Source organism: Nomascus leucogenys, chromosome 9, assembly GCF_006542625.1.
Source record: "Nomascus leucogenys isolate Asia chromosome 9, Asia_NLE_v1, whole genome shotgun sequence".
NCBI lineage: Eukaryota > Metazoa > Chordata > Mammalia > Primates > Hylobatidae > Nomascus > Nomascus leucogenys.
This window is the reverse complement of record NC_044389.1, coordinates 30,115,089-30,139,008: the sequence shown is the minus strand read 5'-3', so window position 1 is coordinate 30,139,008 and position 23,920 is coordinate 30,115,089. Positions and strand designations below refer to the sequence as shown.

Sequence of the window (23,920 nt, the reverse complement as noted above, 5' to 3'; positions counted from 1 at the left end):
ATGATTGTATTTAATCTGTTAATATACGTAAATGACTTAGAATAGTGCCTAATATATAGTAAGATCTCAGTAAGAGTTTTCTCCCTCCTTCTTCCTTCCCCCTGCTTCTTCCCTCTCTACTAATATTTCCGTAACTTAGTTCAAAGATAAAACTAAGATAATGCTAAACAAAATTTTATTCATCATGTATGACAAAAGGTTCTGAAGGGACAGAAGAGCAATTTTAATTTGCAGTTTTTTTTTTATCAGTCTACATCATGCTTTGAAACTTGCAGTTTTAATCTGTATTTTATTCACTGCAAAATGGAGTTTTTACAGTTTCATGATCATGCTCAAATTCTTTCTGTGAAATGGAGCTATTATAGAAATCAGTAGCCCTAACATGTTTCTTACAAACATTCTGGTTAGTGTTATTATTTTAGCTATCTTCAAAGATAATGTGATTCCTTTTGCTATTAAAGGAAATATTGGAGCTTTCTGTCTATAGGTTTTAAATTATATTTTGATCTAGGACATATTACTTTGGAGTTCGTTGAAGGCTGAAATAGAATTAATATATAAGTCATTTTGAATTTGAGATAAATTTGAGAAGTAATTCTTTGTTATGTAATTATTTTTTTAGTTCAGCTTAGAATGAAAATTAAATTGACAAAACTTCATCAATTCTCCATTATTTATACATTCACTGCTTTTTTTGGGATTAACGGATATACTATTTTTTAGTGACTGAAAATTTATAGCCAAACCTTGCTTTTAATTCTGGCATAGTCGTGTTCCAAGTGGTGAGCCTGTTTTTCTCTCTCTCTTTTTTTGGTTGGTTTGTATGCATTTTCTTTAAATAGTGATAATCATGTGTATTGTATAAGTCATACCTACTATTGTGAGGACATTTATATTACTTAAAATGGATGATGATAATGTCAATTGATAGTGATAATAATCGGAAAAACTTTTATAAAACTTATATACTATGCATCATTCTAAGTGCTTACATTTACAGTCCTAAGTCTGGGCCAGCAACACAATTAATATCTCCAATCCATATTGCTTTTCTAAACTCCAGGCTAATATATTCAACTATTTATTTGATATCTCTTGGATGTTTCATAGACATCTGAAACCTATCATCTCCTTAAATGGACTCTTGAGTTTTTCTTCTCAACTCTTCTACACCTGAATAAAAAGGGTCACCTCCCACCCATTTGCTAAAGCCAGAAACCAGGGAGTAAATTTTGATACCTGCCTTTTCTTCATGATCTATATACAGTGAATTAGCCAGTCCTGTGTGGTCTTCTTTAATTTTATTTTTTAGAAGCAGGGTCTGGCTCTGTTGCCCAGGCTGGTCTCAAACTCCTGGGCTCAAGCGATCCTCCTTCCTCAGCCCCTGAGTAGCTGAGGAAATGCACAAATCTAAACTATACAATGTTGACAAATGGATGCACTGGTGTAGCTCACATCCTGTTAATATATAGAACACGTCTGTAACTCCTCTCTCTCTCTCTTTTTTTTTTTTTTTTTTGAGACAGAGTCTCACTGTGTCACCCAGGCTGGAGTACAGTGGCGCCATCTCGGCTCACTGCAGTCTCCGCCTCTCAGGTTCAAGCGATTCTCCTGTCTCAGCTTCCCAAGAAGCTGGGATTACAGGCGAGTGCCACCACGCCTGACTAATTTTTGTATTTTTAGTAGAGATGGGGTTTCGCCATATTGGTCAGGCTGGTCTCAAACTCCTGACCTCAGATGATCCAGCCACCTCGGCCTCCCAAAGTGCTGGAATTACAGGTATGAGCCACTGCGCCTGGCCCAGAAAATACTCTCTTGCCCTTTTGTGCTCTTTTTTTCTTGTTTCTTAAGGTGGAAACTTAGATCACTTATTTGGTACTGCTATAAATGTCTTCTAAGCACTTCTGCAGTTGTATCCCACAAACTTTAATATGTTGTGTTTTCCTTTTCATTCTATTCAATATACTTTATAATTTCCCTTGTGACTGTTTCTCTGACCCATAGGTTATTTAGACGTTTGTTGCCTAATTCTAAGTATTTGCAAAATTTTCAGATACTTGTTTTTTTTTTTTTTTACTGAATTGTAGTTTAATTTCTTTGTGAATTGAGAACATAATTTACATGATTTCTGTTCTTTTAAATTTGTTAAAGTTCGTTTTGTGGCCAAGAATATGGTCTGTTTTAGTGAATGTTTTCTGTGTATTTGAACAGAATGTGTATTCTGCCCTTATGGGTGGAGTATTCTATAAATTTCAATTAGGTCAGGTTGGTTGATAGTATTCTTCAGGTCTTCTGTAACCTTACTGGCCTACTTTTTCTTTCCTTTTTTTTTTTTTTTTTTTTTTTTTTTTTTTGGTGATGGAGTCTCACTCTGTCGCCAGGCTGGAGTGAAGTGGTGCAATCTTGGCTCACTGCAGCCTCTGCCTCCCGGGTTCAAGCAATTCTCCTGTCTCAGCCTCTGGAGTAGCTGGGACTACAGTTGCACACTGCCAGGCCTGGATAATTTTTGTATTTTTAGTAGAGACAGGGTTTCACCATGTTGGCCAGGATGATCTTGATCTCCTGACCTCGTGATCCTCCCGCCTCGGCCTCCCAAAGTGCTGGGATTACAGGCATGAGCCACCTTGCCCAGGCTGGTCGCCTACTTTTTCTATGATGACTGCAAAAGAGGTATTGAAGTCTCCAACTATAATTGTCGATTTGTCTATTTCTCCTTTCAGTTCTATTTGTTTTGCTTCATGTATTGTGAAAGCCACTAAAGCTATGGCTTTCTGTTGTGGTAAAGCCATTGATGAATTGGAGAATTCCCTCAGGCAAAAAGATAGAAACTTGTAGTGAGATGCATATGCATCTAAGATTGTTTATGCTTGTCTTCTTGGAGAATTGCTTCTTTTATAATTACATAATGTCCTTTTTGGTTCTGACATTGTTCCTGGTTCTAAAGTCTTCTTTGTCTAGTATGAATGCAACTATTCCAACTTCCTTTTGCTTAGTATTTATGTAGTGTATCTTTTTGTATCCTTTTACTTTTAGCCCCTCTATGCCTGTATATTTAAAGTAAGTTTCTTGTAGATATCATATAGTTGGTTCTTTTTTGACCAATCTGACAATTTCTGTTTTTTAAGTGTTAAATTTAGACCATGCACATTTAATTTGTTGGATTAAAATCTACCATTTTGCAAATTATTTTCTGTTTGTTTTATTCCATCTGTGCTTTTTTTCCTCTTTCTCTTTTTGATTAATTGTGCATTTTTAATGATACCATTTTGTCCCCATTATTTACTTATTTATACTTTTTTGAAAAAACTTTTTATGGTTGTTTTAGTGTTTACAATATACAGCTTTACTTATTAAAGCCTACCTTCAAATATTGTACTGCTTCACAGGTACCATAAGGATATTGCTGTTGTATATATTGTCCCATAGCTCTTGGATACTTTTTTTTTAAAAAAAAGTCTTTTATTATCTTTTTGTTTCAGTTTGGGTAATTTCTTTTGACTTCCCTTCAAGTTTGTTGATTCTTTCCTTGCCTTTGTCAAGTCTATTGACAAGCCTGTTCAAGGCATTCTGCATTTTTGTTACTATGTTTTTTATTGCTAGCATTTCCATTTTACTCTTATGGTTTTCATCTCTGTGAAACTGCTTGATTTTCCTTTCTTCCACCTTTTCCATTAGAGCCTTTAACATATTAATAAAAATTACTTTAAATTTGCTGTCAGATAGCTTCAGTATCTGTGTTGTTCAAGTCTAGTTCTGTTGATTACTTTGACTCTTGGCAGTATGTTGTTTTTCTCTGGGCATACTTTATATGCAGATTTTGGGGCTCACTTGCCCTGTGGTTTCTTTTCTTCAGTTTCTCCCTTAACTTCCTTTTTTTAAAAATTATTATTATACTTTCAGTTCTGGGATACATATGCAGAACGTGCAGGTTTGTTACATAGGTACACACGTGCCATGGTGATTTGCTGCACCCATCAACCTGTTATCTGCATTAAGTATTTCTCCTAATGCTATCCTTCCCCTATCCCTCAACCACCCAACAGGCCCCAGTGTGTGGTGTTCCCCTCCCTGTGTCCATGTGTTCTCATTGTTCAACTCCCACTTATGAGTGAGGACATGCAGTGTGTGGTTTTCTGTTCCTGTGTTAGTTTGCTGAGGATGATGGCTTCCACCATCATCCATGTCCCTGCAAAGGACATGAACTCATCCTTTTTTATGGCTGCATAGTATTCCATGTTGTATATGTGCCACATTTTCTTAATCCAGTCTATCACTGATGGACATTTGGGTTGGTTCCAAGTCTTTGCTATTGAGAATAGTGCTGCAATGAACATACGTGTGCATGTGTCTTTATAGTAGCATGACTTATAATCCTTTGGGTATATACCCAGTAATGGGATTGCTGGGTCAAATGGTATTTCTGGTTCTAGATGCATGAGGAATCACCACACTGTCTTCCACAGTGGTGAACTAATTTACACTCCCACCAACAGTGTAAAAGTGTTCCTATTTCTCCACATTCTCTCCAGCATCTGTTGTTTCTTGACTTTTTAGTGATTGCCATTCTAACTGGCATGAGATGGTATCTCACTGTGGTTTTGATTTGCATTTCTCTAATAACCAGTAATGATGAGCTTTTTTTCCATATGTTTGTTAACGCATAAACGTCTTCTTTTGAGAAGTGTCTGTTCATATCATTTGCCCACTTTTTGATGGGGTTGTTTTTTTCTTGTAAATTTGTTTAAGATCTTTGTCGATTCTGGATATTAGCCCTTTGTCAAATGATAGGTTGCAAAAATTTTCTCGCATTCTGTAGGTTGCCTGTTAACCCTGATGATAGTTTCTTTTGCTGTGCAGAAGCCCTTTAGTTTAATTAGATCCCATTTGTCAGTTTTGGCTTTTGTTGCCATTGCTTTTGGTGTTTTAGTCATGAAGTCTTTGCCCATGCGTATGTCTTGAATGGTATTGCCTAGGTTTTCTTCTAGGGTTTTTATGGTTTTAGGTCTTACATTTAAGTTTTTAATCCATCTTGAGTTAATTTTTGTATAAGGTGTAAGGAAGGGTTCCAGTTTCAGTTTTCTGCGTATGGCTAGCCAGTTTTCCCAACACCATTTATTATATAGGGAATCCTCTCCCCATTGCTTGTTTTTGTCAGGTTTGTCAAAGATCAGATGGTGGTAGATGTTATTTCTGAGGCATCTCTTCTGTTCCATTGGTCTATATCTCTGTTTTGGTACCAGTACCATACTGTTTTTGTTACTGTAGCCTTGTAGTAGAGTTTGAAGTCAGGTAGCGTGATGCCTCCAGCTTTGTTCTTTTTGCTTAGGATTGTCTTGGCTATACGGGCTCTTTCTTTGTTCCTTATGAAATTTAAAGTAGTTTTTCTAATTCTGTGAAGAAAGCCAATGGTAGCTTGATCAGGATAGCATTGAATCAATAAATTACTTTGGGCATTGTGGCCATTTTCACAATATTGATTCTTCCTATCCATGAGCATGGAATGTTTTTCCATCTGTTTGTGTCGTCTCTTATTTCCTTGAGCAGTGGTTTGTAGTTCTCCTTAAAGAGGTCCTTCGCATACCTTGTAAGTTGTACTCCTAGGTATTTTATTGTCTTTGTAGCAATTGTGAATGGGAGTTCACTCATGATTTGGCTCGCTGTTTATCGTTTGTTGGTGTATAGGAATGCTTGTGATTTTTGCACATTGATTTTGTATCCTAAGACTTTAGAAAATATTTATATATTTAGAAAATATACAATCATGTCATCTGCAAACAGAGACAGTTTGACTTCTTCTCTTTGTATTTGAATACCCTTTATTTCTTTCTGTTGTCTGATTGCCCTGGCCAGAACTTCCAATACTATGTTGAATAGGAGTGGAGAGAGAGGGCATCCTTGTCTTGTGCTGGTTTTCAAAGGCAGTGCTTCCAGCTTTTGCCCATTCAGTGTCGTATTGGCTGTGGGTTTGTCATAAATAGCTCTTAATATTTTGAGATACATTCCATCTCAAACTCTTTCGACTGAGTTTATTGAGAATTTTTGTCATGAAGGGTGTTGCATTTTATCGAAGGCCTTTTCTACATCTATTGAGATAATCATGTGGTTTTGTCATTGGTTCTGTTTATGTGATGGATTACATTGATTGATTTGCATATGTTGAACCAGCCTTGCATCCCAGGGATGAAGCCGACTTAATCGTGGTGGATAAGCTTTTGATGTGCTGCTGGATTCGGTTTGCTAGTTTATTGAGAGGATTTTTGCATTGATGTTCATTGGGGATATTTGTCTGAAATTTTCTTTTTTGTTGTGTCTCTGCCAGCTTTTGGTATCAGGATGATGCTGGCGTCATGCGTTAGGGAGGAGTCCCTCTTTTTCTATTGTTTGTAATAGTTTCAGAAGAAATGGTGCCAGCTTCTCTTTGTTCCTCTAGTAGAATTTGGCTGTGAATCTATCTGGTCCTAGACTTTTTTGATTGGTAAGCTATTAATTGCTGCCTCAATTTCAGAACTTGTTATTGGTCTATTCAGGGATTCAGCTTCTTCCTGATTCAGACTTGGGAGGGTGTATGTGTCCAGGAATTTCTCCATTTTTTCTAGATTTTTCTACTATATTTGCGTAAAGGTGTTTATAGTATTCTCTGATGGTAGTTTGTATTTCTGTGGAACGGGTGGTGATATCCCCTTTATCATTTTTTTATTGTCTCTCTTTTCTTCTTTATTAGTCTGGCTAGCAGTCTGTCTATTTTGTTGATCTTTCAAAAAACCAGCTCCTGGATTCATTGAGTTTTTGAAGGGTTTTTTGTGTCTCTATCTCCTTCAGTTCTGCTGTGATCTTTGTTATTTCTTTTCTTCTGCTAGCTTTTGAATTTGTTTGCTCTTGTTTCTCTACTTCTTTTAATTGTGATGTTAGGGTGTCAATTTTAGATCTTTCCTGCTTTCTCCTGTGTACGTTTAGTGCTATAAATTTCCCTCTAAACACTGCTTTAGCTGTGTCCCAGAGATTCTGTAACGTTGTGTCTTTGTTCTCGCTGGTTTCAAAGAACTTACTTATTTCTGCCTTCATTTCGTTATTTACCCAGTAGTCATCCAGGAGCAGGTTGTTCAGTTTCCATGACGTTGTGTGGTTTTGAGTGAGTTTCTTAATCCTGAGTTCTAATTTGATTGCACTGTGGTCTGAGAGACTTGTTTGTTATGATTTACATTCTTTTGCATTTGCTGAGGAGTGTTTTACTTCAAATTCTGTGGTCGGTTTTAGAATAAGTGCAATGTGCTGAGAAGAATGTATATTCTGTTGATTTGGGGTGGAGAGTTCTGTCTATTAGGTTCACCTGGTCCAGAGCTGAGTTCAAGTCCTGGATATCCTTGTTAGTTTTCTGTCTTGTTGATCTGTCTAATATTGACAGTGGGGTGTTAAAGTCTCCCATTATTATTGTGTCGGGAGTCTATGTCTCTTTGTAGGTCTCTAAGAACTTGCTTTATGAATCTGCTGCTCCTGTATTGGGTGCATATATATTTAGGAAAGTTAGCTTTTCTTGTTGCATTGATTCTTTACCATTAAGTAATGCCTTTCTTTGTCTCTTTTGATCTCTGTTTAAAGTCTGTTTTATCAGAGACCAGGATTGCAACCCCTGCTTTTTTTTTTTTTGCTTTCCATTTGCTTTGTAAATATTCCTCCATCCCTTTATTTTGAGCCTATGTGTGTCTTTTCACATGAGATTGGGCTCCTGAATACGGCACACTGATGGGTCTTGACTCTTTATCCAGTTTGCTCTGTGTCTTTTAATTGGGGCATTTACCTCGTTTACATTTTTTTTTTTTTTTTTTTTGAGACGAGTCTCGCTCTGTCATCCAGCCTGGAGTGCAGTGGTGAGATCTCAGCTCACTGCAGCCTCCGCCTCCTGGGTTCATGCGATTCTCCTGCCTCAGCCTCCTGAGTAGCTGGGATTACAGGCACACACCACCACGCCTGGCTAATTTTTGTATTTTTAGTAGAGACAGTATTTCACCATGTTGGTCAGGCTGGTCTGGAACTCCTGACCTCATGATCCACCTGCCTTGGCCTCCCAAAGTGCTGGGATTACAGGCATGAGCCATCACGCCTGGCCTAGCCCATTTACATTTAAGGTTAATATTGTTATGTGTGAATTTGATTCTGTCATTATGATGCTAGCTGGTTATTTTGCCCATTAGTTGATGCAGTTTCTTCATAGTGTCGATAGTCTTTTTAATTTGGTATGTTTTTGCAGTGGCTGGTACTGGTTGTTCCTTTCCATATTTAGTGCTTCCTTCAGGACCTCTTGTAAGGGAGGCCTGGTGGTGACAGAATCTCACAGCATTTGCTTGTCTGTAAAGGATTTTATTTCCCCTTCCCTTATGAAGCTTAGTTTGGCTGGATATGAAAGTCTGGATTGAAAATTCTTTAAGATTGTTGAATACTGGCCCCCACTCTCTTCTGGCTTGTAGGGTTTCTGCCGAGAGATCTGCTGTTAGTCTGATGGGCTTCCCTTTGTGGGTAACCCGACTTTTCTCTCTGGCTGCCCTTAACATTTTTTCCTTCATTTCAACCTTGGTGAATGTGACAATTATGTGTCTTGGGGTTGCTCTTCTTGAGGAGAATCTTTGTGATGTTCTCCGTATTTTCTGAATTTGAATGCTGGCCTGTCTTGCTAGGTTGGGGAAGTTCTCCTGGATAATATCCTGTAGAGTGTTTTCCAACTTGGTTCCATTCTCCCTGTCATTTTCAAGTACACCAATCAAGTGTAGGTTTGGTCTTTTCACGTAGTCCCATATTTCCTGGAGGCTTTGTTCATTCCTTTTTATTCTTTTTTCTCTAATCTTGTCTTCAGGCTTCATTTCATTAAGTTGAGCTTCAGTTTGTGATATCCTTTCTTCTGCTTGATCGGTTTGGCTATTAATACTTGTGTATGCTTTACGAAGTTCTCGTGCTGTTTTTTTCAGCTCCATTAGGTCATTTATCTTTTTCTCTAAACTGATTATTATAGTTAGCAATTCCTCTATTATAGTTAGCAATTCAAGGTTCTTAGCTTCCTTGCATTGAGTTAGAACATGCTCCTTTAGCTCAGAGAAGTTTGCTATTACCCACCTTCTGAAGCCTACTTCTGTCAATTCATCAACTCATTCTGTGTCTAGTTTTGTTCCCTTGCTGGTGAGGAGTTGTGATCCTTTGGAGGAGAAAAGGCATTCTGGTTTTGGAATTTTCAGCCTTTTTGAGCTGGTTTTTCCTCATCTTCATGGATTTATCTACCTTTGTTCTTTGATGTTGGTGACCTTCGGATAGGGTTTCTGTGTGGACGCCCTTTTTGTTGACGTTGATGCTACTCCTTTCTGTTGTTGGTTTTCCTTCTAACAGTGAGACCCCTCTGCTGCAGGTCTGCTGGAGTTTGCTGGAGGTCCACTCCAGACCTTGTTTGCCTGGGTATCACCAGCAGAGGCTGCAGAACAGCAAAGATTGCTGCCTGTTCCTTCCTCTGGAAGCTTCGTCCCAGAGGGGCACCTGCCAGATGCCAGCCGGAGCTCTCCTGTATGAGGTGTCTGTCAACCCCTTTTGGGAGGTGTCTCTTAGTTAGAGGGCACGAGGGTCAAGGACCCACTTGAGGAGGCAGTCTGTCTCTTAGCAGAGCTCGAGCGCTGTTCTGGGAGATCCACTGCTCTCTTCAGAGCCGGCAGGCAGGAACGTTTAAGTCTGCTGAAGCTGTGCCCACAGCCACCGCTTCCCCCAGGTGCTCTGTCCCAGGGAGATAGGAGTTTTATCTACAAGCTCCTGAGTGGGGCTGCTGCCTTTCTTTCAGAGATGCCCTGCCCAGAGAGGAGGAATCTAGCGAGGCAGTCTGGCTACAGCGGCTTTGAGGTGCTGCGGTGGGCTCTGCCAAGTCTAAACTTCCTGAGGGCTTTGTTTACACTATGAGGGTAAAACTGCCTACTCAAGCTTCAGTAATGGCGATGCCTCTCCCCCCACCAAATTTGAGCCTCTCAGGTTGACTTCAGACTGCTGTGCTGGCAGTAAGAATTTCAAGCCAGTGGATCTTAGCTTGCTAGGCTTCGTGAGGCTGGGATCCATGGAGCTAGACCACTTGGCTCCGTGACTTCAGCGCCCCCTTCCAGGGGAGTGAATGGTTCTGTCTCGCTGGTGTTCGGGCGCCACTGAGATATGAAAAAAACCTACTGCAGCTAGCTCAGTGTCTGCCTAAATGGCTGCCCAGTTTTTTGCTTGAAACCCAGGGCCCTAGTGATGTAGGCACTCGAGGGAATCTCCTGGTCTACGGGTTGTGAAGACCATGGGAAAAGTGTAGTGTCTGGGCCGGAGTGCACCATTCCTCAGGGCACAGTCCCTCACAGCTTCCCTTGGCTAGGGGAGGGGGTTCCCTGACCTCTTGCACTTCCTGGGTGGGTGGATGCCCCACTCTGCTTCAGCTTGCCCTCCGAGGGCTGCACCCTTTGTCTAACCAGTCCCAATGAGATGAGTCGGGTACCTCAGTTGGAAATGCAGAAATCACTTGCCTTCTGCGTTGATCTCGCTGGGAGCTGCAGACTGGAGCTGTTCCTATTCAGCCGTCTTGCCAGCTGCCAACCTAGAGCACTCTCTCCCTTAACTTTCCAGCTGCCCTGGTCAACCTTGAACATGGTTCTTTGACATTTCAAGCCACTAATACTTGTCACACTTGATTAATTGGGAAATGCCCTCAGGTAAAAAGAGACTTGTAGTTCTCTCTATGCATTTTCTGTGTCTTCAGGGTAGACTCCCACTCCAGCTTCTGCCTACATTCTGTTGCTCTCTAGTGCCTTCAAATAGTTAATATATATATATATATTTTGGTTTAGATTTTATAATTCTCATTCATAGTAGGGTTAGTGTGACCAAACTACTCTGCCATTAACAGAAGCTGGAAGCCTACTGGCCTCTGGAACAATTTAATAAACACAGATATGATCATGTCATTCCCCACTGAAGCCCTTAAATTTCCTGTTTTTTAATGCCCTTGTCTTTCTCTGTAACCTCATAAACTGGTCTCATGCACTATGTTCTAATCATATTGACTTCTTTCAGCAAACAGCAAATTTGTGCTATTTGTCTTATGATTAATCTGAGTAAATTTGTACTTGTCTGCCTACTGTAAATTATTTCTCATACATAGCTCTCTGTTTATTTCTCTTTGGATAATCAGATTCCTGTATTCAAATCCAGCTCCCACTTACTGGGTATAACTTTGGACAAGTTACTTAACCTCTTTATACCTCAATTCCCCGTCTGTGAAATGGGGGTAAAGTTAATACTACTCCTACCTCAGAAGTTTGTTGTAGGATTAAATAGATTTATATATATAAAGCACTTTAGAATGGTGCCTAGTACCCAAAGCTGATATTTTTTAAAAAGAGTTGTTATTCTTTCTTAAGGTATAGGCTGAGAATCACTTGCCTCTGACTAGATCTCATGTGTTTTGATTTGCCCTGTGGTTTACCTTATAAAAAATATTTTTTCCTCCTAATCCCAACCTCCCAACTTTAGGGATGATAGAAACTTAAGAAACAAAGGCCTAATAAGTGGTGTGAAGTCACTCAGTAAAGAAGAATTGAGTGCAGAGTTATTACACTTATCTCTGAACACAGATGTGTGTCATCAGCCTTGTATTCCTAAGCAACAGTTGAAAGCAGGTATTTTTACTATAAATAATTAGAGATATATCTTATTTTATACACTAAGATTATTTATAACATTAGAATCAATGGTAAATTTTTATTTGTACATTTAAAATAACATCGTTTGGCATACTTGCTGGCATGTAAATCATTGAATAAATGGAAGTTATGATGGTAATCCAAAAGAAAACATAATTAACATTATTACCTTCTATATGTACTTTTACAAATTAATTTGATGTTTTTGTCTGCACGCTTACATACATTTTTACATTATAATCACTGTGTACATGCTAATTTGTACCTTGCAGAGTGTACCTTTATTTTTCACCTTCATTTTCTTCAAGTGAAACAGAGTATTCCTTTTAAATTAATAGCAGTTATAGGAGATATTTAGTTGACATGGAGATAATTTTTTAGTTTCTTTTTTAAGTTGGTTTTCTATGTATAACCTTCTATTAATATGATAAAAACTCAGCTAGCAATAGAGAAACTTGTTGGAATCTAGTAATAGTTTTCTTTTTAAAAATTTTAAACCAATAAGTAAGAAGTAACAGGCCGGGCGCACTGGCTCACACCTGTAATCCCAGCACTTTGGGAGGCCGAGGTGGGTGGATCACCTGAGGAGTTCGAGACCAGCCTGGCCAACATGGGGAAACCCTGTCTGTACTAAAAATACAAAAAAATTCGCCAGGCGTGGTGGCGGGCGCCTGTAATCCCAGCTACTCGGGAGGCTGAGGCGGGAGAATTGCTTGAACCTGAGAGGCGGAGGTTGCAGTGAGCCGAGGTTGTGCCATTGTACTCCAGCCTGGGTAACAAGAGCAAAACTCCATCTCAGGAAAAAAAAAAAAAAAAAACAAGTAAGGACAATACTATTATTTCATTTTTTTCCACCAGATTAATCTGTTCTGTAGCTTGATATTTGAAGAAATATTATATTAAACCTGACATTATTTATAAGTACGTCCCACCTCTTCCCTCTTTGGGGAAAATGATTATTGAAGTCTCTAATATATGTGCATTTTACATATAATTGTGTAAATAGTCATATATACATATATACTACTTATTTACCCTTTTTGGAAATAACGTTTTTGTCATAATATTCAAAATGGCCTTTAAAGGAATAACAGGATATTCTAGTTTACAGTGTTTCAAGGGTAGTGTGCCTTTAGCTTGTCCACTTTGTAGAGATAAGCCACTTAATATTTTTAGTTTTGCCGTAAGAAAATTACAGTTGTTTTCAAGTATCTAAAAAGTAGTGTTAATGAAGTGATATCACTTAAAATAATAAAAGCTCCTTTTAAAAGAGGAGGGCATGGAGGTAGTTAAGCTGGAAATTTATTGATGTGGGGTGAGTTTAGAAAAATATTCCATTTTTGCCAGCTACTTGGGGTGCTGAGGCAGGAGGCTCGCCTGAACTCAGGAGGCAGAGGTTTCAGTGAGCCGAGATCGCGCCACTGCATCCAGCCTGGGCGACAGAGTGAGACTCCATCTCAAAAGAAAAAAAAAAAGAAAAATATTCCATTTTTGGAAAAAAACCCATTTTGATCCATAGTTCTTGGTTTTTTGTTGTGAATAAATCCAAGGCATTCTTGTAACTCTTTTTAGAAAATAATAAAATTAAATTGTAGTTGAAATATCATATACATTTCTTACATTTTTGAGTAAAAATATTATTTGCCTGTTAAAAAGATAAAACATTTGTTAAAGTAATATATTTATTTTGCATCTAAAGCAACTATAATAGAGATGTTTCTAAATTGTTTTGAAAATAAAATATTGGTTTGTTTTATATATAATTAAAATATATACATAAAATGCTTACTGTTTATGGCAATATACCAATTATATGTATAATAATTACTGTTAGCATTCTAAATAAAGTCTGTAACTATTTGTTTTAAAGAAACAACACCCTTGAAAGAGAGCTATAAGGAAGAATCTACAAATTCTGGACTGTCCATTCTGCTTGAGAGCATTGTATCTGATCTTGAAAAATCTCTTGGAACAGGTTTATCTTCAATATTAGAAACAGAAATGAAAATTGCTTTTGGAAACCTTTGGATGGAGGTGATTAGTTGTACTCTATTAGTTGAAGATTTCTTTTTTATTGCTGAAGATTTGTTATCTTAAGAAATATTACTTGTATAAAATGCATACGCTTCATTGAATAATCTGTATCATGTTACATTTTTCTTCAAGTTTTTCAAATAGTTTTTGACAGTTAAATGATGGACATTTCTTAATGGTTAGGAATATATGTTATTCTTTTTCTTTGAGTAAACATTTATTTTGCATCTGCTGTGTGTCAGATGCACTGTCCCATAGTGCTTAAATTGAATTAAAAAAAACTTACCTATTTAATTTGAGTCAAAATGTCTAATATAAGGAATCTCCCTAGCAATATGTATTCAGAAAAAGAAGTATATATTTTTGCTTGTGCCATGTAAATGTAAGCATCAGAGTATAAGTTGATTGTATTAGCAAGATATTTTGAATTTTCTTTGGATTCACACCTTTTTAACAATCAGTAAAACTTCAAATTTAATAATAATGGTTTCAAAAGTTCAGTGTTTTTTTGTTTTGTTTTGTTTTGTCTTGAGACAGTGTCTCGCTCTTGTTGCCCAGGCTTGAGTGCAATGGCATGATCTTGGCTCACTGCAACCTCCGCTTCCCAGATTCAAGTGATTCTCCTGCCTCAGCCCCCCAAGCAGCTGGTATTACAGGCATGTGACACCATGCCCAGCTAATTTTTGTATTTTTAGTAGAGATGAGGTTTCACCATGTTTGTCAGGCTGGTCTCAAACTCCTGACCTCAAGTGATCCTTCTGTCTCAGCCTCCCAAAGTGCTGGGATTACAGGCATGAGCATTTATAGCTAGGAGAAACATGATTGCGCATCAGTCATAGCTTGTATCTATTCCAGCTGTTCAGTGAGATTCTAATATTTGCCAGAATGGTGCATTTGCTACTTGATTATACTGACAAAGTTGAACCAAAATGATGACGAATCATCAGAAGATACTAGGAGTGTTGATATCTCATAGTAGAGATAAGGAAAGTAATTGTATATATGTGAATGATTCAGAAAAGGAAGTGCTAACATCTTATAGAATTAAATGATCAATGTTTTTAATAGGCATGTCTTTGCAAGAGTGTAGCAAGTGACAATTATAATTGACATCTTTTTTCTTTTTTTTTGAGATGGAGTTTGGCTGGAGTGTAGTCGTGTGATCTTGGCTCACTGCAACCTCTTCCTTCTGGTTTCAAGCGATTCTCCTGTCTCAACCTCCCAAGTAGCTGGGAATATAGGTGTCTGCCACCACGCCCAGCTAATTTTTGTATTTTTAGTAGATACGGGGTTTCACCATGTTGGCCAGGCTGGTCTCGAACTCCTGACCTTGTGATCCGCCCATGTTGGCCTCCCAAAGTGCTAGGATTACAGGCATGAGCTACTGAACATCTTTTTTCTATATAGATTTTCACCCAGTTATATGAAATAATTAGATTAATTTTCTTATAGTGATGACTGTGTTGACAAGTAGATTGAAGGACCTTTCCTGATAAAACTATGTTTCCTCTGATTAGATCTATGTTTTTCTTTTTTGCACAGTTTCTGAAACTATTAAGATTAATACTAATATGAGTTTTACACCAGCAATTTGCAATAGAATTAGCATTTTAATGTTATGATTGACTTTCCATCTTTTAATTTAAAAAAATCCAACTAATTATATTTTGCTCAGAAATATATGTAGGAATCCTAAATAGGTACTTTTTAATAATAGGAATAATAAATCTAGAGATGTTAATTTTTTTCTACGTACTCTTTAGATCCTGTACCTGAAACCACCATGGACTCTACTACATTTACTACAGTGCTTTAAAAAACATTGGTTGGCTGTATTTGGATTAGTTATGGAAAAGAACTTGCTTTTAACTATTGAGAGCCTATACAAAAATCTCTGTAAAGGTATGACTCTTTTATTTTTCTCTTTAGCAGTGTTGTATTAAGTCAGACTAGCAGATATATTCCCTGGGATGTGAAGATAAATTAATGAAGAATTTGTTAATTAGTTCTTAATCATTTATACTTCTAATTTCTAAAGGTATTTGTGGAAACTGGATGAACAGATGCAGCTCATAGAGCTATGTATTTGTGGAAACTGGATGAATAGATGCAGCTCATAGAGCTTGTGACTGTGAATGGTATTGTTGATATTTCAAAATATTGTAAATATATAATTTTTGATGAAGTTTACCTTGAAAACTTTTAAAACCATGTTTTACAGTCTGTTCAGATACACCAATAGAATTGATTAGACTTTTTTCATTTCTTACAGTGTTTAACACAGACTTTGAGCACATTTCATGTACTAATTTTCAGAATAGTGTGTCAAGGTTTCTATTTAAACTATATGGATAAGGAACAAGAAACCTTTGGCTTTGGTGTATAGTGAATTTTAGAACTGGAAGAGACCACAGTGAACAACTTAGTTGGTTTTTAAACTATATTGAACAGAACTTTTGGCTTCTTGAAGTGCCTCTGCTGCCACAGATGGGTGATGGGAAGATTGAAGGGGAGCCCGGTAGGTGGTGCCTTTGGCCCTCAACCCCAACTTTAGCCAGAGCAGCTTTTAAAAATTATTTATGGAGATTCTATATAGGACTTGGAAAAAAGTTTATCTGCTGTGAGGAAAAAAATGTGAGAAAAACTGATCTAATGTTGTTAAAGCCTATATTTTACGATCAAGGAAACTAGTCTTGAAACAGTAAGTGACTTGTTCAAATAACTAGATTTGTCTTGTTATGCCTTTAAAAGGCAAAGACTGGGCATGGTGGCCCATGCCTGTAATCTCAGCACTTTGGGAGGCCAAGGTGAGTGAATTGCTTGACCCCAGGAGTTCAAGGCCAGCCTGGGCAACATGGCAAAACTCCCTTTCTACAAAAAATACAAAAGTTGGTCAGGTGTGGTGGTGCATGCCTGTAGACCCAGCTACTTGGGAGGCTGAGGTGGGAGGATCATCTGAGCCTGAGAGGTGGAGGTTGCAGTGAGCCAAGATGGTGCCACTGCACTCTGGCCTGGGCAACAGAATGAGACCCTGTCTCAAAAAATATATATATAATATAAAAAAGCAAAGTGTGATTATTATTAAAGGTTCAGTTGGTACTTTGCTTTTTTCAAACTCCTCACATGAAGTGATGTGTTTATTATTTCATATATTAATTATATCCAGCGTACTTCTGAAACGTAACTGTGATGCCTTATAACAACCTGAGTACAAGAGGGCCATTAAATAATTAAATTATTAAAGGCACGGAGGCCAGATAATGAAGAATAGGAGATGATTAATCATGAATCATATGCAAATCATTATTGCAGCACTTGAGCCCAGATTTTAACCTTAACATCTTCATAGAAGCTAGGACAAAAAGGAAAAAAAATGCATATTCTATGATAGGTGTACCTTATTCTCTGTCTTTTCCTTGAAGTGTAAAGTCTTTGAAAATGAGTTGTTCTCAGAGGAGTAAAGAGTAGAATAGTGATTACCAGAGGATGGGGAAGGTGCAGTGGTAGGGGATGGTGAGAGATTGAGCAATATAAAAAGCTACAGTTAGATAGGAGGAATAAGTTCTGGTGTTCTGCTGCATTGTAGGGTGACTAGAATTAACAGTTACATATTGTATATTTCAAAATGGCTGTAAGACAATATTCTTATCACAAAGAAATGATAAATGCTTAAGGTCATAGATATGCTAATTACCCTGATTTAATTGTTACACAATTTATACATATGTCAAAACATCACATTGTACTCATAAATATGTACAATTATTATGTGTCAACCATAAATAAAATAAGTCAATAAATAAATATTTACCCTACGGGATTTAAACCACCTAGTCATTTCCTTATGTCTCATCCATGGTAGATGTTCGATGAATATCTTTTTTTTTTTTTTGATCTCCTAACATGATGAATTTACTCAGGAGTAAGGAAAAAGGATTCTAATCTAGAATGCATAGCTATGGCAAGCCACAGGTGCACCTGAAGAGGAGAGAGTAAGGGAAAGCTTTTATTGGCAAAAAGAAGTTGGTACCAGCTGCTTAAAAACAGAGTTTATTGGTGCCTGAGGCTCAAAGCCAGAGTTGGCATTAGTTCATTGGTGGAGACATTGTTACTGGGCAAAAGTTTTTTCAAGAGTGTCTTATCTGAACTGCTATAGTCCTAAAGAATGTCTAGTGATAAACCCGGTTTAGAAATATGTGCATACATGCAAGACATGGATCATGAAAAGCATGAGATGCATGAAGGACATAGAGGGATTTCTTGTGGGATTTTTTTAGAAAATCCTTGAGACTGTTGTTATCGCAGAAATGCAAGCATGAGCTCCCCTCCTTCGTGCTATCCTGGCTCCAATTTTTTATTTATTTATTTATTTATTATTATACGTTAAGCTCTGGGGTACATGTGCAGAACGTGCAGGTTTGTTACATAGGTATACACATGCCATGGGGGTTTGCTGCACCCATCAACCCATTATCTACATTAGGTATTTCTCCTAATGCTATCCACCCTTTAGTCCCCCACCCCCTGGCAGGCCCCAGCGTGTGATGTTCCCCTCCCTGTGTCCATGTGTTCTCATTGTTCAGCTCCCACATATGAGTGAGAACATGTGGTGTTTGGTTTTCTGTTCTTGTGTTAGTTTGCTGAGAATGATGGTTTCCACCTTCATCCATGTCCCTGCAAAGGAGATGAATTCATCCTTTTTTATGGCTGCATAGTATTCCATGGTGTATATGTGCCACATTTTCTTTATCTAGTCTATCATTGATGGGCATTTGAGTTGGTTCCAAGTCTTTGCTATTGTGAACAGTGCCGCAGTAAACATACATATGCATATGTCTTTATGGTAGAATGATTTATAATCCTTTGGGTATATACCCAGTAATGGGATTGCTGGGTCAAATGGTATTTCTAGTTCTAGATCCTTGAGGAATCACCACACTGTCTTCCACAATGGTTGAACTAATTAACACTCTCACCAACAGTGTAAAAGCATTCCTATTTCTCCACATCCTCTCCAGCATTTGTTGTTTCTTGACTTTTTAATGATCGCCATTCTAACTGGCATGAGATGATATCTCATTGTGCTTTTGATTTGCATTTCTCTAATGACCAGTGATGATGAGCTTTCTTTCCTATGTTTGTTGGCTGCATAAATGTCTTCTTTTTAGAAGTGTCTGTTCATATCCCTCGCCCACTTTTTGATGGGGTTGTTTTTTTCTTGTAAATCTATTTAAGTTCTTTGTTGATTCTGGATATTAGCTATTTGTCAGATAGATAGATTGCAAAAATTTTCTCCCATTCTGTAGGTTGCCTGTTCACTCTGATGATAGTTTCTTTTGTTGTGCAGAAGCACTTTAGTTTAATTAGATCCCATTTGTCAATTTTGGCTTTTGCTGCCATTACTTTTGGTGTTTTAGTCATGAAGTCTTTGCCTATGCCTATGTCCTGGATGGTATTGCCTAGGTTTTCTTCTAGGGTTTTTATGGTTTTACGTGTTATGTTTAAGTCTTTAATTCATCTTGAGTTAATTTTTTTGTAAGGTGTGAGGAAGGGATCCAGTTTCAGCTTTCTGCATATGGCTGGCCAGTTTTCCTAACACCATTTACCTGGACAAAATTCAACAGCCCTGCAAGCTAAAAACTCTCAGGAAACTAGGTATTGATGGAACGTATCTCAAAATAAATAGCTCTTAAGCTGTGTATGACAAACCCACAGCCAATATCATAATGAATGGGCAAAAGATGGAAGCATTCCCTTTGAAAACCAGCACAGGACAAGGATGCCATCTCTCACCATTCCTGTTGAACATAGTATTGGAAGTTCTGGCCAGGGCAATCAGACAAGAGAAACAAATAAAGTTTATTCAGTTAGGAAAAGGGGAAGTCAAATTGTCTCTGTTTGCGGATGACATGATCAATATTTAGAAAACCCCATCATCTCATCCCAAAATCTCCTTAAGCTGATAAGCAACTTCAGCAAAGTCTCAGGATACAAAATCAATGTGCAAAAATCACAAGCATTCCAATAAACCAAGAACAGACAAACAGCCAAATCATGAGTGAGCTCCCATTCACAATTGCTACAAAGACAATAAAATACCTAGGAATACAACTTACAAGGGATGTGAAGGTCCTCTTCAAGAACTACAAACCACTGCTCAAGGAAGTAAGAGAGGACACAAACAAATGGAAAAACATTCCATGCTCATGGATAGGAAGAATCAATATTGTGAAAATGGCCATACTGCCCAAAGTAATTTATAGATTCAATGCTATCCTCATCAAGCTACCATTGATTTTCTTCACAGAATTGGAAAAAACTACTTTAAATTTCATATGGAACCAAAAAAGAGCCCACATAGCCAAGACAATCCTAAGCAAAATGAACAAAACTGGAAGCATCACACTACCTGACTTCAAACTCTACTACAAGGCTACAGTAACAAAAACAGCATGGTGCTGGTACTAAAACAGATACATAGACCAGTGGAACTGAACAGAGGCCTCAGCAATAACACCACACATCTACAACCATCCAGATATCTATAAGTTACCAATTTTTTAAGGAATGGCACTTTCCCGTCATTGCCTTCAGTTGTAGAAGTTGTTTATTAGGGATATGATTATATGAAGGACAAGGAACAACATAGTGGACATCTCTCCAGAGCAGTTTTATAAAGCATGTAGAACCTTTTTTCGTATCTTTTACCAGGGTCATAATTTAGTTGATCTTTTAAAAGAGAAAGTCCGTAAACTATGTGTGATCTCAAAGTTAGTGTTAAAAATGAGGTGTCTAGTTGCCATCTTCCATCTGTTTTTCCTGGCAGGGGGGTCTGCTCTTAGACGCAGCTGAGAGGTGGTAGATGGCAGCTCTAACTGACATTAAGGAGAGAAGTGAAGATGTGATGACTGTATCTTCTGCTGAAAAATCAGTTTTGTTATCATTATAGTTTATTGGTCTTTGATCTCGAAGAATCTGATGCCTAACATTTAATGAGTTATGAAGAATATGTTGTGGGATTATAAAAGTACCTCTTGCCAGGAGTTCATTGCCAGCGTGGCCAACATAGTGAAACCCTATCTTTACTAAAAATCCAAAAAAATTAGCTGGGCGTGGTGGTGGGTGCCTATAATCCCAGCTACTCGGGAGGCTGAGGGAGGAGAATCACTTGAACCCGGGAGGTGGAGGTTGCAGTCAGCTGAGATTGCACCATTGCACTCCAGCCTGGGCAACAACAGTGAAACTGTGTTTCAAAAAAAAAAAAAAAGTACTTCTTGCTCTAAGATAATTTTGAACTAGAAAAATCACAGTTTATGTTCTTGTGTACTATCTTTTAATAATACCTTCAGCTGTTGAGTTATATATTTGTTTAACTTCAGAATACCAAGCATGTATCCTTAGATTAGTTCATAGAAAATTGTGTGGAAAATGACTAGTAACTTTTATGACTTTGTTACCCATATTAGCTTTAAATAATTGTTGGCCTTATATAACCATTAGACTATTTCATTCATGTAGATTTCTTTTTTGTTGTGTCTGTATACTGGATTTATTATTGTTATTACCCTTTTCCTCATAATCTTAGGAACTTTTGTAAGACAGAAATAAAATGATTAATTCATATATGTAAGCCTCATTAAACATACCTTACATTGGAAAAGCACCCTTAAAAGAAGTTGTGTCCAATTATATCTTCCTCAGGGGATTTACGTAGTTCATCACATCTACAGTCTGTCCCGTGTATAGCATCTCTTATTACCCACAGGAATTTAAACTAGTCATTGGCTTTAAAAAGAAATGAAAGTTTTCCTGTAAGGAAATACATTGGCTTACTTTATTTTTTTTTTTTTTATATTTTTGGATAAAGGAGAAGCCAGAGGGCTTGGCTATAACCATTACATTAGATTAGAGTTTCTGAATATTGTGGAATTAATTATTAAGATATAGTTTTTATTTCACTTGACCCTTCAGGATTTCACAAGCAAGTTCTTGTGTAAGTGATACAGAGAAACTCCTTATTGTTTTTTAAACTCATAGTGCCGTTGAACAGCCATGCTGATGTTTCAGAATACAATAGAGTCTCTGAAACTGTGAACATTAAAACAAAAAGTAAACAACAGTATAGCATGGTTATTTTGAAAACTGTTAGGTAGCATTCTGCTTTAATAATGGAAATAATTTTTTCTGTTCTGAGTTTTATGACATTAGTTACTTAATTTTATTGTTTATAACTTTTGAAATTTTTGAAATTATTGTCACCAGCTTTCCCAACTCATTTGAGAAGTTAGTGTAATTAGTTTTTGTTCCTTGAGATAAAATTGTTATACCTTTAAATTATTGTTTGTAGATTTTCTCACTTTTAATTTACAGGAAAAAAATTCTGCAGGCTTCTTTTGCTGTTGCCCAAACTTTTTTTCTCTCCTGAAGTTGTGTTGTACATAGAGAGATAACTCATTGTTTTCAATAAACATAGTATTAAGTTTCATGTAATGGAGTTGAAGATAAATCACTATGTAGATAGCTGAGGTGATGATGAGAGGTACCATATATAGCTGACATGCTTACCAGTATAGTCTGAGTCTTCTGATCTCTCCATAGTACTCTTACTTGAAATCACCTCAGCATTGAAATCTGTAGTTTGACTTGTTTCTTTGGTGATTTTCTCTTTTTTCTGGGGAGTGTAATATTCTTTAACTTTACTTTTACTTTGAAGTTGACCATGCTGAGTGAACTCCTGAAATCTGAATTCAGAATACCAGAATCAACTCAAAGGACTTTATCTATAACTAAATCTATTTAATTATTGCTTTTTGTACCAGAGGGATAACTTAGGAGTGGCATATAGGTGTAAATGTATATACTGTTCTTAAATTTCAAAATTAATACTAGTGTTCCAAAGACATTTTTATGATGTATACTCATCCTTCCATATTTTTCTGTCTCAATTTTCTGTTACCAGCTAATAAGGCAGTGGATTTTACAACAGTCAAATTCTTGCTTCAGGATTCTAGAATTTTGTTACATGCTTTCAGTACAAGGTCAAATTATGATGGTATTCTTCCACAGACCTTTGCTCAAGTAAACAACCTCCTTCAGACATTTGCAGAGGTAAGATGCCTTTGGAATGCCAGTTAGAGTAGCTAATTATATATGTTCTGAAAATGTGTTTAGCAGACAACAGTAGGTAAAGGATAATTTAATTCTAACTTATTCTAACATACTAAAGGCATTAAGTAAATGTTAAGTGAGTTGAATAGAGAGTAAGCAACTCTTACAAGTTATAAAACCCATACCTCCTTTTATGGAAGGAGTGTCACAGCAGTTGTTCTTATTTTATATTATTTTCACTTATGGATGGAAGAAAGCTATGCATGCTATTTGACTGTTCATTTACAGTGCCTTAGGCCAGTGGATCTCACATACATCAAAAATACCTAGGAAATTGTTTTAAACATGCAGATGTCAAGACTCTCTGAAACCCTACTGAATCTATTTTTTGACAGTGTTACTTGATAATGTTGTTGTCCTTGTTTTACTTTTTATTTTGAAATAATTTCAAACTTATAAAATGATTGCAAGAGCAGTACAAAGAATTCCCATATATATTATTTACCCTGATTCTCCAAATGTTAATATTTTATCACATGTGCTTTATTGTTTTCTTCCTCTACCTACCCACCTGTCTGTCTGTCCATCTATCTATCTATCTATATTTTTTTCTGAGCTATTTGATAGTATATTGCAGATAGGATGCCCTTTTTCCCCTAGGTGCTCTTTTTCCCCAAGATATTTCCATATGTATTTTCTAAAAATAAGGATATCCTATGTAACTACAGTATAATTAATCATGAAATTAACATTGATACAATAGTTATCTGTGAACCTTATCCAAACTTTGCTAATTTGTGAAGTTTTTAACAAGTTTCATGTAATTCTTATGCAGCCATCTTAGCTGATGCCTTTTTATCTCTTTTAAACTTAACTCTCTAATTTTTGTCCCCAGTCATACAGTCTTCTAATTTTTTATTTTTTATTTTTTTGACACAAGGTTTAACTCTGTCACCCTGGCACGATCAGGGCTCACTGCAACCTCCACCTACTGGGCTTAAGTGATTCTCCCATGTCAGCCCCCCGAGTAGCTGGGTCTACAGGCATGGCGCCACCACACCTGGCTAATTGTTCATATTTTTAGT

At 37.2% G+C, this 23,920-nt stretch overlaps 1 protein-coding gene across 1 annotated transcript in view; it reads left to right on the top strand.

Annotated features, from left to right (window-relative positions):
• SWT1 (SWT1 RNA endoribonuclease homolog) overlaps positions 1 to 23,920 on the top strand; it is a 137,233-nt gene that overhangs the window by 34,329 nt on the left and 78,984 nt on the right. Inside the window, exons 11-14 of the mRNA XM_030818745.1 lie at positions 11,524 to 11,669; positions 13,564 to 13,727; positions 15,491 to 15,629; positions 22,687 to 22,835. Of these exons, the coding sequence (XP_030674605.1) occupies positions 11,524 to 11,669; positions 13,564 to 13,727; positions 15,491 to 15,629; positions 22,687 to 22,835 (598 nt within the window). The remainder of the gene's footprint in view (positions 1 to 11,523; positions 11,670 to 13,563; positions 13,728 to 15,490; positions 15,630 to 22,686; positions 22,836 to 23,920) is intronic.